General features: G+C 50.7%; 1 protein-coding gene across 1 annotated transcript in view; it reads right to left on the bottom strand.

Moving 5' to 3' along the window:
* The window catches only part of FAM168A (family with sequence similarity 168 member A), a 200,625-nt gene that overhangs the window by 24,282 nt on the left and 162,570 nt on the right, over positions 1–13,773 (bottom strand). The window contains exon 4 of the mRNA XM_071758941.1: positions 4,641–4,766. Within this exon, the coding sequence (XP_071615042.1) occupies positions 4,641–4,766 (126 nt within the window). The remainder of the gene's footprint in view (positions 1–4,640; positions 4,767–13,773) is intronic.

Genomic DNA, 13,773 nt, shown 5'->3' with positions numbered 1-13,773 from the left:
AAGGGGCAATGGGCACAAGGTGCTCCTGGGGAGGTTCTGATGGGACACGAGAGGAAAATTGTTGAGCCTGAGGACAGTCAGAGCTTGGAATGGTCTCCCAGGGGAAGGGGGGGATTCCCCCACTTGGGGAAGTTGGAAGTCTCAGCTCCAGGGGGTGCTGGGACAGCTCAGAGCAACAAGAATAAAATTAAAAGGGTTGGAGCAGAGGGGCCTTGAGGTCCCTTCCCACCTGGGATTCTGGGATTCTGTAAAGTGCTGTAGGAACAAACTGATCTGGAGAAACTTCCAGTGCCTGAAGGGGCTCCAGGAAAGCTGGGGAGGGACTTGGGACAAGGGCCTGGAGGGATGGGATGAGGGGGAAGGGTTTCCAGCTGCAAGAGGGGAGATGGAGAGGAGATCTTGGGGAGGGAGAAATTTTTCTCCTGGAAATAACCCCTCTTCCCTCCTCTTTAGGGCTATGGGGGTGGAAGGAGTGGTGGCTGCCACATCCCCTTCCTTGCAGGGCAGATTTTGCACCCAAGGCCTCCTCCTTCTCACATCAACAATAATAACATTAAAAGGGTTGGAGCAGAGGGGCCTTGGGGTCCCTTCCCACCTGAGACTCTGTAATCCCAGAATTCTGAGATTCTGAGATCCCACCTGAGGGATTCTGTAAAGTGCTGTAGGAACAAACTGATCTGTAGAAACTTCCAGTGCCTGAAGGGGCTCCAGGAAAGCTGGGGAGGGACTTTGGACAAGGGCCTGGAGGGATGGGATGAGGGGGAAGGGTTTCCAGCTGCAAGAGGGGAGATGGAGAGGAGATCTTGGGGAGGGAGAAATTGTTTGGGGTGAGGGTGCTGAGCCCCTGTCCCAGGGTGCCCAAGGAAGCTGTGGCTGCCCCATCCCTGGCAGTGTCTCAGCCCAGGTTGGATGGGGCTTGGAGCAACCTGGGCTGTGGGAGGGGTCCCTGCCCATCCAGGGGTTGGAACTGGAGGAGCTGGAAGGTCCCTTCCAACCCAAACCAGTCTGGGATTCATTTCCATCCAGAGCAGCTTCCCAAACACAGACTGGGGCAGTGGCTCAGGCCAACCCTGCCTGGGAAGGAGGAATCTGTCTGCTTCATCTTCAGGGTAACCACAGGAATCATGGAATGGGAATTTTGAAGTCTCAGCTCCAGGGGGTGCTGGGACAGCTCAGATCAACAAGAATAACATTAAAAGGGTTGGAGCAGAGGGGCCTCGAGGTCCCTTCCCACCTGAGACTCTGGGATTCTATGATCTCCTCTTGTTTCCACAGGAAGGGCTCACCACCAGCAAGATTCCTTGGATGGGTAAGGAATTGTCTGGATGGGAAAGAGTCACCAACTCACTGTCCAAGTGGAAATCAGTACCAAGTTGTGTCCCTTTAGGGTTAGGACAGGGACCAGTCCTGTTTGGTGTCTTCACCAAGGACACAGACAATGGGATTTGGGTTCCCAATCAAGGTTGGAGATGACACCAAGCTGAGAGGTGCAGCTGACACTCCTGAAGGATGCAGTGAATCCAAAGGGACCTGGACAGAGCCCAGGGGAACCTCCTGAAGTTCAGCAAAGCCAAGTGCAAGGTTCTGCACCTGGGTTGGGGCATCTCTATAAGCTGGGGAATGGATGGAGGGATGGATGGAGGGATGGATGGATGGATGGATGGATGGATGATGGAGAGGATGGATGGATGGAGGGAGGGAGGGATGGAGGGATGGAGGGATGGAGGGATGGATGGATGGATGGATGGATGGATGGATGGATGGATGGAGGGATGGATGGAGGGATGGAGGGATGGATGGAGGGATGGATGGAGGGATGGATGGAGGGATGGATGGAGGGATGGATGGAGGGATGGATGGAGGGATGGAGGGATGGATGGAGGGATGGATGGAGGGATGGAGGGATGGATGGAGGGATGGATGGAGGGATGGATGGATGGATGGAGGGATGGATGGAGGGATGGAGGGATGGATGGATGGATGGATGGATGGATGGATGGATGGATGGAGGGATAGATGGAGGGATGGATGGATGGAGGGATGGATGGAGGGATGGAGGGATGGATGGAGGGATGGATGGATGGATGGAGGGATGGAGGGATAGATGGAGGGATGGATGGATGGAGGGATGGATGGAGGGATAGATGGAGGGATGGATGGATGGAGGGATGGATGGAGGGATAGATGGAGGGATGGATGGATGGAGGGATGGATGGAGGGATGGATGGAGGGATGGAGGGATGGATGGAGGGATGGATGGATGGATGGAGGGATGGATGGAGGGATGGAGGGATGGATGGATGGATGGATGGATGGATGGATGGATGGATGGAGAACAGGCCTGCAGAGAAGGATTTAGGGATGCTGGGAAATTGGATGTGATCCAAGGTGAACTCACAGACCAAAAAGCAAAGTGTGTCCTGACCAAAAAGTCAAAGGAAGGGAATCCCCTTTTCTTTATCAGGGAGGGGAATTAATAGAGAGCAGCTGTTAATTGATTTAATTGCCAGGCAGTGTTAAACCTTGACACATGGGCTTTTCCTGCAGGTTCCCAGCCCAGTGCAGCCCTCAGCACCTTTTCTGTCTTACTGGTGCAGATGTGGGGAGGTCCCAAGCAGCTACTGAATATTTATTCATATTTTTCTCTGCCCAGCACGTGGCTCCAGTCCATACTGGTGGGCACACTTCACCCTGGGAACAGAGGGACCCAGCACTCAGGTTTCATCTTTTCTCTCCTCCATCCAGATTTGGCACCTTGCTGATGTCCATGAGGAAACTCCCACTCCTCTCCTGCCATGGGATGTCCAAGGAAGGCTCAATCCCAAGAACAAAACCTGGGTGAGCTGGAGCCAACAGGGATGCTCAACCTAAAAAAATCTGCAGATTTTTCAGACCTTTCAGTCCCAGGGAGAGCTACAAGCCTGGAGCACTGCTGCAAATCAAATCTCAAGGCTTTATCCATTAAATTACTTTTCCAAATGAAATGCCCATTTTCTGGAAAAAAAGACCAAGCTGCAGGGGGCTGCTTGGTGACCACATTATTAGAACACACACCCTGGGTGAGCACAGGCAAATTTGGCCTCAAAACCCTTTCCTGCCCCATATCTGCTGATTTGGAGATGTGAATCTCACCCAAGCAGAGAGGTGCAATGAGGAGAAGAAATCCCATCCAGGCATGGGTTGAACTCCAAGGAGATTTTGCCAAATAATATCTATGAATGACAAACTGAGGCTTTCCAAGTATTTCCAGCTTCTTTAAGAGTGATGTGAAGCCCATGCACCACATCTGGGGTTGAGCCTCTCCTTTATAGAAAGCCTGGGACATCCCTCTCCCAAGATCAAGTCTCTGGGAGGCTTTTAATAGGTTTATTTTTAATCATTCTATTAATTAAAAAAAAAACAAACAAACAACAAAGCAAATATTTCTTCCCTCTCTCATTCTCTAAATGATTTAATTTAGCAGCAAAAAGGCAGCCTGGAGCAGGTAAATGGTGAGGAACTCTTTAACCCAAGCTCATGCTTGAGTGCTGTGGTCCCAGCCTTGCAAACAACGTGGGTCCTGGAGAGTTATTTTAATATCTCATATTTTTTTTTGTCTCCATACATGAGTTTCTCCAGATTCCAGGGGTGTTTGGAAGGTTGATTTTTCCATTTTGAACCCAGCAGCAGTCCCACCCCAGGTTTGCAGCACACCTCCCACTAACCATGCCCCAGTTTTAGCAGGCAAAATGAGGGCAAGAATAGGCAGGAGCTGTTGGGCAGGGCCAGAAAACACCCCCATGCCAGGGGAAACACCCAGAGCCTTATCAGGGAGTTTATCACCCCTCCTGGAGGCACTTTTTGGGCATAAGATTACAAGGTTCCACCTGGAAAAGCCTGCTTGACTGCTATCCCTAAGCAGCATCTCCTCCTCCTGCCTCTGCTCAGCCAGTTTGAGTTAAAAGGTGGGAATTTCACTCAGGGTTCTTGAAAATAATAATTTTTTAAAAATTATTTTGGGAGTTTCACCTTCAAGGGAAAGAGAATCTCCTTTTTTTTTTTTTTTTTTTTTCCCTGCACTCAACCACAGACCATCACCACTGCAGACACAAAGCTGCCAACAACCTTGGGTTGCTCCTGAGGACCAAACCAACAGCTTAAAAGAAGCCTTCACCCTTTTCCACTTGACTTCCACCTCTGAAGGAGCTCCAGGAGGATTGGTGTTCTCCTTTCCTTGCTCCTTCATGGTTCCAATCCATGCCCCCAGAAAGAAGCAGGGATGATGCTTTGTTGTCAGAAGAAAAAAAAAAACCCAAAAAAAAAGAGCTCTGCAAAATTTCATCCCAGAAGTAAACTGCAGCAACACAACACTCCCACCAGGCAGTTCTGGCAGCAGAAAGTGATGGATCTGCTACATGGTACCAAAGAGCACCCCTAAAACCTCCAACACCCTCAATGAGCACCCCTAAAACCTCCAACACCCTCAATGAGCACCCCTAAAACCTCCAACACCCTCACCTGCACCTCCACGGCCACCGAGGATCTCACACCTGATCCCAAAGAACCCCATCCCCCCCAAAAAAAACCCAAAACCCACAGGAGGGGAAGGCTGAGGGGCAGGAAACAACCAAGTAAAACCCCAAAAGAAAAGGTTTATTTACTGAATGCTGCAGAAGAAGCCTGGTAAGTTCTGTTCTCGGTCCCGGTGTCCACCGGGAGGTGGAAGGTGCCCTCCGTGGCACAGGAGGAGGAGGTCTGGGGCCAGGCTTGCTTCATCAGAAGTGTAGCTTGAGTGGAGACAGAGAAGAGGTGTCACACACAGAGCAATGAAGACAACTTCCCACATTTAGGTCACATTTCAACCCCTTTTCCTGCCCTCTTCCTTTCCCCTCCCCGCCCCCCGCGCTTTTTCGGGACAAATCGTTGGGAATTTCACACCCTGGGTCCTCTCTCTCCCCACTCCATGGAGGGGATGGTTTGCAGAATGCATTGCCAGGAAGCTGAGGAGGAGGCAGCAGTGTGCCCAGGTGGCCAAGAAGGCCAATGGCATCCTGGGCTGGCTCAGGAACAGCGTGGCCAGCAGGTCCAGGGAAGGGATTCTGCCCCTGTGCTCAGCCCTGGGGAGGCCAGAGCTTGAGTCCTGTGTCCAGTTCTGGGCCCCTGAGCTCAGGAAGGAGCTTGAGGTGCTGGAGCAGGTCCAAAGGAGGCAACTGGGCTGGTGAAGGGATCCAGCAGAAATGCTGTGAGGAAGGGCTGAGGGAGCTGGGGGTGTTGAGGCTGGAGAAGAGGAGGCTCAGGGGAGACCTCATCACTCTCTCCAAGTCCCTGAAAGGAGGTTGGAGCCAGGGGGGGGTTGGGCTCTTCTTACAAGATGACATGGGCTTAATTAGGTTGGATATTAGGAAAAAATTCCTTACAGGGAGGGTGATCAGACATTGGGATGGGCTGCCCAGGGAGGGGGTGGATTCTCCATCCCTGGAGGTTTTTAAGAAGGGGCTGAACGTGGCACTGAGTGCTCTGGGGTGGTTGTGGATTAAAGGTTGGAGTTGATGCTCTCAGAGGTTCCAAGCTGATAATTCTGGGATTCTGTCTCCCAGAATTTTCCCTGGGGAGGAAGGGAAATCACTCTCTCCAGCCCCCTGAAAGGAGGTTGGAGCCAGGGGGGGTTGGGCTCTTTTCCCAGGCAACTCTCAGCAAGACAAGAGGCCATGGTCTCAAGTTGTGCCAGGGGAGGTTTAGGTTGGACATGAGAAAGAATTTCTTGATGGAGAGGGGGATCAGGCATTGGAATGGGCTGCCCAGGGAAGGGGTGGATTCTCCATCCCTGGAGCTCTTTCCAAAGAGCCTGGATGTGGCACTGAGTGCCATGGGCTGGGAACCACGGGGGGAGTGGATCAAGGGTTGGACTTGAGGAGCTCTGAGCTCCCTTCCAACCCAGACAATTCTAGGATTCTATGACTGCAGCAAACCAGTTTCCTGCCCCAAATGACTGGTTTGCTGAGCTAAGGGACCTGCAGGAAGATCTACACCAGGGGGATGTGGCCAGTAGAGCCACCTCCCCTCCTCAGATGTCACTGTCAACCTCTGTCCATAGGGACCATCCACATGGATCTCATTTTTCTCAGCTGGAAAACAAGCTGAGCCTCGTGGGCAAGGCCTTTTATGGACAGTAAAACCCTCTGAGATGCTTGCATGGCTGGTACCACCAGTAGGGAAGGTACTGATGGCTGTCACCATCCCATCACAGTCTTGGGTGGTCCTTAAAAAACCTCTGGAAAGCACAGCCAGGAGAAGAAGGCTTTGGGCAGGTCACCCTGATTCCCAGTTTGCAGGAAAAGTATTCAGGAAACCAAGGAAGACAAGGCAGAAGGATCTGAAAAGCCAAATCTCATGGGGTAGGAGAAGGGAACCAGCAGAACTGAGTCACTTTGTGAGTCTGAAATCTTCTGAAAAAAGGAAAAAGGGCTTAATTCTGACTTCCATAACACACATCTGTGTGGCCCTGGCCATACCCCCACCCAACCACATGGCAAACACTGACCTACAGGACCATCATCACACCAAAAGCTTTCTTTGGCACCTCTATGGAGAAGGCAGATCACCAACACAAGCCTTACAACCAGGTTACTCCTTGGGGTTGGAGCCTCTAAGCCTCTTTTTCTGTTTTAATTTCCCCCCACCCCTGAAGCCAGGAAACTCCTGACTTTGTTCCAGACTGATCTCAACTGGTGGCTCTCACCATCCTTGGTTTAAGCCCCACCACCTCCCAACTTCTGAAAGCCTCAGCCAGTTCTTCCTGCTTATTAAGAGCAATTAAGTGAGAAATTAACTCCAGGCTTCCCATGCAGGATGTGGTTTGCACACCCAGCTACTAAGGAAAGAAAACCAAGCCAGGGTTGGTTGATCCTCAACAAACCACCCCATGATTAAACCTTGGTGTGAAGTTATGGGGTTAAAGGAGGTGAAGTGATGCAGCTGTTGGAATCCAAGAAAATCATTGATTCATGGCATCTGTAAAGGAATTTTTTGTGAACACAGAAGGTGGAGCTTTGGTGGGCTCTCCCTGCACCTTTTTATTCATCTCATCAAGATCTTCAGAAGGTTGGAGGGCAGGGTTGTTGTCCCCTTGTCCCTTTTTCCCTGCACAAGGGGCAGGCAGGATTTTCCTAGAAGTATGGTAAAGAGATGTGGGATCAGATCTGCCAGCTCAAGAGAACTCAGGAGAAGCAAAAAGAGAAGGATTTTTGGGCAAGAGAAGAAGAAGGGAGGTGTGATTTTTGGAGGTAAGAAACTGATTCTGACAGCAGAACCAGCCAAGCTTGGCCAAGGTCATTTTGGGGCAGAAAAAGGAGGTTTTTGGGTGGCCTGCAGGAGGACTCAGTGGGTTCCTTGCCCTCCCATCACCACCACATGAAGATATTTTAAAGCTTCATTTCCTAACACCTTCTCCCAGGCAAGGGGCTGAATGCTAAACCCCACAGAAGGGACTCCATGACTTGGTCAGGGCTTGTAAACCCTTTTTGCATCCCAAAAAAAAAAAGAGGACAATGCCATTGCAAACCCCTCCAGCACTTTCTCAGGCTCTGAATTAACCATCTTTGAAGACACCACCCTAAATCTGGAGCACCACAGGGCTGGAAGGTGGGGACAAGGGATTGAGGAGGCCAAGGAGGAATCAGCACTGAAGGAGAAAAACCCTGCTCCAGGTTTGGTGCTCCAGGAAAACCTCCTGAGATCCCTCTTGTAATGAGGGACAGAAATACAGGAGCATGGAGGAAACCCAGCAGTGATGTTTGACTGGGTGGTAGGGCCCCCATCAGCTCTCTGGAGATGTTTCTGATGTAGGATCTGGCTGGATGATGCTCCACAAACTGCTGGAGACATGGAAGCCCCCAACTTTTTTCAAGAGAAAATGAGATTTGTGAGCTGGGAGAGATTGAGAGATCAATTTCTACTTCAATCAAGCACTGATCACATTCTGCTCCAAGCCTGTGCCCCCTCCTGAAGGTTTATGGGTTATTAAGGATTTCCAGGCTGCCTTGCTTTATTTTCCATGGTACATTGAACTCCTGAACATCACACAGGAGAGCCAAGCCCCAGCACTGAGACAGAAATATTCCCTCACTTACATCACTCTTCAAAATCAGATTCATTTGTGCCTTGGAAATTCACCCAGGTTTTCATCTCCCAGATTGATGAGACAATTTATTGTGAGGTGAGATGAATCCTTCCTTTGTGGTTTCTCCTCTCCACATTAGACCTGACCACAAAATTGAGGCAATTTGGGTCTGAGATGGAAGGAGCCCTCCACAGCCATGCATGAACTGTACATTAAATCCTGGATCCTTGGAGAATCCATCACTTAAATTCACACCAAAGGTGACCCAAGGAGGATTCTAGGAACATAAACATCTCCTGCTCCTTTGCAAGAGCTACAATTCACAGAGGTTACAACCCAGCCCTGACTATCACAGAAAGTTTGGGTTGGAAGGGACCTGAAAGCTCCTCCAGTTCCAACTTCCATGGGCAGGGACCCCTCCCACAGCCCAGGTTGCTCCAAGCCCCATCCTCAGGATGTTGGAGGACATGAAGCAGGGGGGAAAACCCCAAGAGCTTTAATTTGAGGGCAGCTCCCTCATGAGGAGGTCCTGATGGCAAAAAATGTGTTGGCAGCTGCCACATGGCTGGAGGAATTCTGGAAATCTGTTCTGTGCAGCATTCTGAAGGGAATGTTGTCCACATGACAAAAGTCCCTGTAATGGGCAGAGAAGCCAGGAGTGGGAAAGGAAACTCCTTCCCTTTTGCTAGGGATGATCTTTCATTGATTAATAAACAGCTCTTAAAAGATGCAAGGAAAATTCTCTTCTAACACTGTTTGGAACTGTGCTCAAACCAGTTAGAACTAAAAGACCTGATGGTTTCATAAAATTATGGAATGGGTTGGGTTGGAAGGGACCTTCAGGATCATTGAATTCCAACCCCTGGATGTGCAGGGACCCCTCCCACAGCCCAGGTTGCTCCAAGCCCCATCCAACCTGGGCTGAGACACTGCCAGGGATGGGGCAGCCACAGCTTCCTTGGGCACCCTGGGACAGGGGCTCAGCACCCTCAAATTCAAGAATTTCTTCCTAAAATGTGATCTCATCTCATACAGATCCTATGAGGAGAGGCTGAGGGAGCTGGGGGTGTTGAGGCTGGAGAAGAGGAGGCTCAGGGGAGACCTCATCACTCTCTCCAAGTCCCTGAAAGGAGGTTGGAGCCAGGGGGGGGTTGGGCTCTTTTCCCAGGAAACTCTCAGCAAGACAAGAGGCCATGGTCTCAAGTTGTGCCAGGGGAGGTTTAGGTTGGACATTAGAAAGAATTTCTTGCTGGAGAGGGGGATCAGGCATTGGAATGGGCTGCCCAGGGAAGGGGTGGATTCTCCATCCCTGGAGATATTTCCAAAGAGCCTGGATGTGGCACTGAGTGCCATGGGCTGGGAACCACGGGGGGAGTGGATCAAGGGTTGGACTTGAGGAGCTCTGAGCTCCCTTCCAACCCAGCCAATTCTAGGATTCTACGATCTCAATGTCTCCTCTTCCAGTTTAAAGTCATTTCCCCTCATCCCATCCCTCCAGGCCCTTGTCCCAAACCCCTCCCCAGCTTTCCTGGAGCCCCTTCAGGCACTGGAAGCTGCTCCAAGGGCTCCCTGGATCCTTCTCTTCTCCAGGCTGAACACCTCCAACTCTCTCCCCCTGGCTCCAGAGCTTCTCCAGCCCCTGGATCATCTCCATGACCTCCTCTGGACTCACTCCAACACCTCCATCTCCTTTTTGTGTTGGGGATTCCAGAACTGGACACAGTATTCCTGGTGGATAGTACTACCTAATATCTGATTTTGTTATCTAACATCATTTCAGGTGTCCATCCAACCAGGGTCTTCTGGGTTTGGTTTAGACTCTCACTTCTGCTGCTGAATGAAAAAAAAAAAATCCAAATTAATTGAAAAATGGAATGGAGTTTTTATCCATTATCTGCTGGATAATCTGGTGGTGGGAACTGGGTGAGCAATGGGTCCCTGCAGCACTGGGACTGGTAACGTTCAGGACAAAATGAAGTGGAAAAAAGAAAGAGCAGGAACCAGATGTGCCTGAAGAAAATTCCATGAATTAACTGGAGCACAGAATCACAATGAGAGGATAAAGGAGATGATGCAGTGTCCAGGACACAGATGCTTCTTAATTCCATCTGCCAACCTTTTTGGTTGGATACAGCCTCAAGACTCATATAAAATTTGAAATAAACTTCATCCCTCAGGTAGCCCCATTCCTCTGTTCCTCAGTGCCTCAAAACATCAGTGCATAGTTCCTAGAAATAAAATTCCTAGAAACAATCCCTATCCATGCAGAGTTCCTAGAAAGCTTTCATAGAATCATAGAATTGTCTGGGTTGGAAGGGAGCTCAGAGCTCCTCAAGTCCAACCCTTGATCCACTCCCCCCGTGGTTCCCAGCCCATGGCACTCAGTGCCACATCCAGGCTCTTTGGAAATAGCTCCAGGGATGGAGAATCCACCCCTTCCCTGGGCAGCCCATTCCAATGCCTGATCCCCCTCTCCAGCAAGAAATTCTTTCTAATGTCCAACCTAAACCTCCCCTGGCACAACTTGAGACCATGGCCTCTTGTCTTGCTGAGAGTTGCCTGGGAAAAGAGCCCAACCCCCCCCTGGCTCCAACCTCCTTTCAGGGACTTGGAGAGAGTGATGAGGTCTCCCCTGAGCCTCCTCTTCTCCAGCCTCAACACCCCCAGCTCCCTCAGCCCTTCCTCACAGCATTTCTGCTGGATCCCTTCACCAGCCCAGTTGCCTCCTTTGGACCTGCTCCAGCACCTCAAGCTCCTTCCTGAGCTCAGGGGCCCAGAACTGGACACAGGACTCAAGCTCTGGCCTCCCCAGAGCTGAGCACAGGGGCAGAATCCCTTCCCTGGACCTGCTGGCCACGCTCTTCCTCAGCCAGCCCAGGATGCCATTGGCCTTCTTGGCCACCTGGGCACACTGCTGCCTCCTCTTCAGCTTCCTGGCAATCCCAGCTCCCTTTCTGCCACTCTCTGCCCAGCCTGGAGCTCCCCATGGGCTTCTTGTCTTGAACCTCATCCCCTTGGGATCAGCCCAACTCTCCAGTCTCTCCAGGTCCCTCTGCAGAGCCCTCCTGCCTTCTGGCTGGTCCACACTTCCTCCCAGCTTGGGGTCATCTGTGAGAGCTTCTGTCATTTGCAAGACCCTAGGGGATACTCACCCCACCTCAGGGGACCCACTCATGTCCCTTAATACTCAGTGGGCACCTACAGAGGACATTTCAGAGCAGTTCTGCATGGAAATGGGATGGACTGTCCAGGGAAATGGTGGAATCACCACCCCTGAAGGTGTTTAAGGAGAAGTTGGATGTGGCTCTTAGGGCCATGGGGTGGTTTTAGGTCACAAGCTGGACTTGATGATCCCAGAGGTCTTTTCCAGCCTCAATAATTCTGTGAAAGATGCTCCTGCTCTCCCTCTGCAGAGCATCCTGTCCTCCAGGGAAGCAGGAATGGAGGCTCAGAGCCTCTATCCCACAGCCTTGAAAAACCTTGGAATGTCCCAGGGTCACTTTAGAAGCATCCATCCCACTCCATCAGGGCACTGAAGCAATGGCTGCAGAAGCCTTTTTCTCCCCTACATTATTAATAAGTGCAGTTACAGCCTGAGCCAGCCACCCAGCTAAAAAGTGAGTGCCCTACTTTCAGGAAAAAAGAAAATAAAATAGAAAAAACCCAGAATAAGCTGTAATGAAGGAAGTTCAAACAAAACAACCAGCTCAGGAAGACAGAATGCCTGGGAGGGAACATAATTATATATATGTATAATATGTCTCTTCATTAGGATTTTTTAATATTTTATTTATTTATTAATTTTTCAGCTGGCATTGTGTCTCTGGGGGCTCATTTTCACCTCCTTGAAAGGTGTTTGGTTGTTGGGTTTTTTTTCCTTAACAATGTCCTGAATAACCAAAGCTTCTTGCAAGCACCAGCATTTGTGATGCTTTGTGTCTCCTCCTCTTCACAAATTTGGAAAAAGGCAGCAGGAAAATGACACAAGGCAGAAACTTGGGGTTGGAAAGGACCTTTAAGATCATCCAGTTCCAACCCCTGGATGGGCAGGGACCCCTCCCACAGCCCAGGTTGCTCCAAGCCCCATCCAACCTGGTCTTAAAAACTTCCAGGCACGGATGGGGCTTCCACCACCTCTCTGGACAACCTGTGCCAGGCTCCCCCCACCCTAAAATTCAAGAATTTCTTCCCCATCTCCAACCTCAATCTCCCCTTTCTCTCCAAGTTTTAACCCATTTCTCTTGTCCTCTCCCTACCCCCCCGTGTCCAAAGCCCTCCCCCAGCTTTCTTCATAGAATCACAAAATTTTCAGGTTGGAAGGGACCTTCCAGCTCCTCCAGTTCCAACCCCAATTCCATGGGCAGGGACCCCTCCCACAGCCCAGGTTGCTCCAAGCCCCATCCAACCTGCCCTTAAAAACTTCCAGGGATGGGGAATCTTCCACCACCTCTCTGGACAACCTGTGCCAGGCTCTCACCACCCTCCTGGTGAAGAACTTCTTCCTCACTTCCAATCTCCATCTCCCCTCCTCCAGTTTGAATCCATTCCCCATGTCCTGTCCCTCCCTGACATCCTCACAAGTCCCTCCCCAGCTTTCCTGGAGCCCCTTCAGATCTATGAAGGTTGCTCTGAGCTCTCCTTGGAGCCTTCTCCTCTCCAGACTCAACAACCCCAACTCTCTCAGTGTCCTCACTCCAGAGCTGCTCCAACCCTCTGAGCATCCTCCTGGCCCTTCCCTGGACTCATCCCACCACTTCCAGGTTTTTCTTGTACCAGGAGCTCCAGACCTGGATGCAGAACTCCAGGTGGGGTCTCAGGAGAGCAGAGGGGGAGAATCCCCTCCCTTGACCTGCTGCCCACCCTTCTCTTGGTGCAGCCCAGGACATGGTTGGCTTTCTGGGTTTAGCTCCAAGGACTCCCCAGAACCTTCTCTTCCCCAGACTGAACACCCCCAATTCTCTCAACCTGTTCCAGGCTCTCCCCACCCTCAAATTCCAGAATTTCTTCCCCATCTCCAACCTCAATCTCCCCTCTCACCTCTCAAATTCCCCATGTCCTGTCCCTCCCTGACATCCTCACAAGTCCCTCCCCAGCTTTCCTGGAGCCCCTTCAGATCTAGGAAGGTTGCTCTGAGCTCTCCTTGGAGCCTTCTCCTCTCCATCCTCTCTCTTTCATCCAAAAAATATGCAAATTTGGTCAGTGATTGCTTTTCTAATGATCCCAAAGGATTTTGCCAGCAGGTACCATCTACCTCCATGTGGGATATTTGAAACAAAAGGCTCTTGGTGGATGAGATGTGTTGGGGAGCAGCAGTTTTGCTGGGATCACCCTTTCTGCAGCAGGGAAGTTAATGGATCACGATCCAGAATTCCTTAAAAATACATTAAAAATTAAGTTTGCTGTACCCCAATCAAAGATAAAAAAATTCAAGCTGGTCCTCTCCAGTTCTGGGGTTGTTTGATGGATGGTGTGAGCCCCAGCAGTACATTCTTCTCCTCTGGAGATTTTTTTCATATAATCAGAGAATGGATGAGGGTGGAAGAGACCTCAGAGCTCATCCCCTCCATGGCCAGGGACCTCTCATCCAGAAAAGGATCCTCCAAGCCTCATCCAACCTGGACTTGAAAACCTCCAGGGAGGGGGCAGCCACAACTTCCCTGGAAAATCTGTTCCAG

This window comes from Heliangelus exortis, chromosome 1, assembly GCF_036169615.1.
Source record: "Heliangelus exortis chromosome 1, bHelExo1.hap1, whole genome shotgun sequence".
Classification (NCBI taxonomy): Eukaryota; Metazoa; Chordata; class Aves; order Apodiformes; family Trochilidae; genus Heliangelus; species Heliangelus exortis.
The sequence above is the reverse complement of the archived record's forward strand: the minus strand, read 5'-3'. Positions and strand labels throughout refer to the sequence as shown.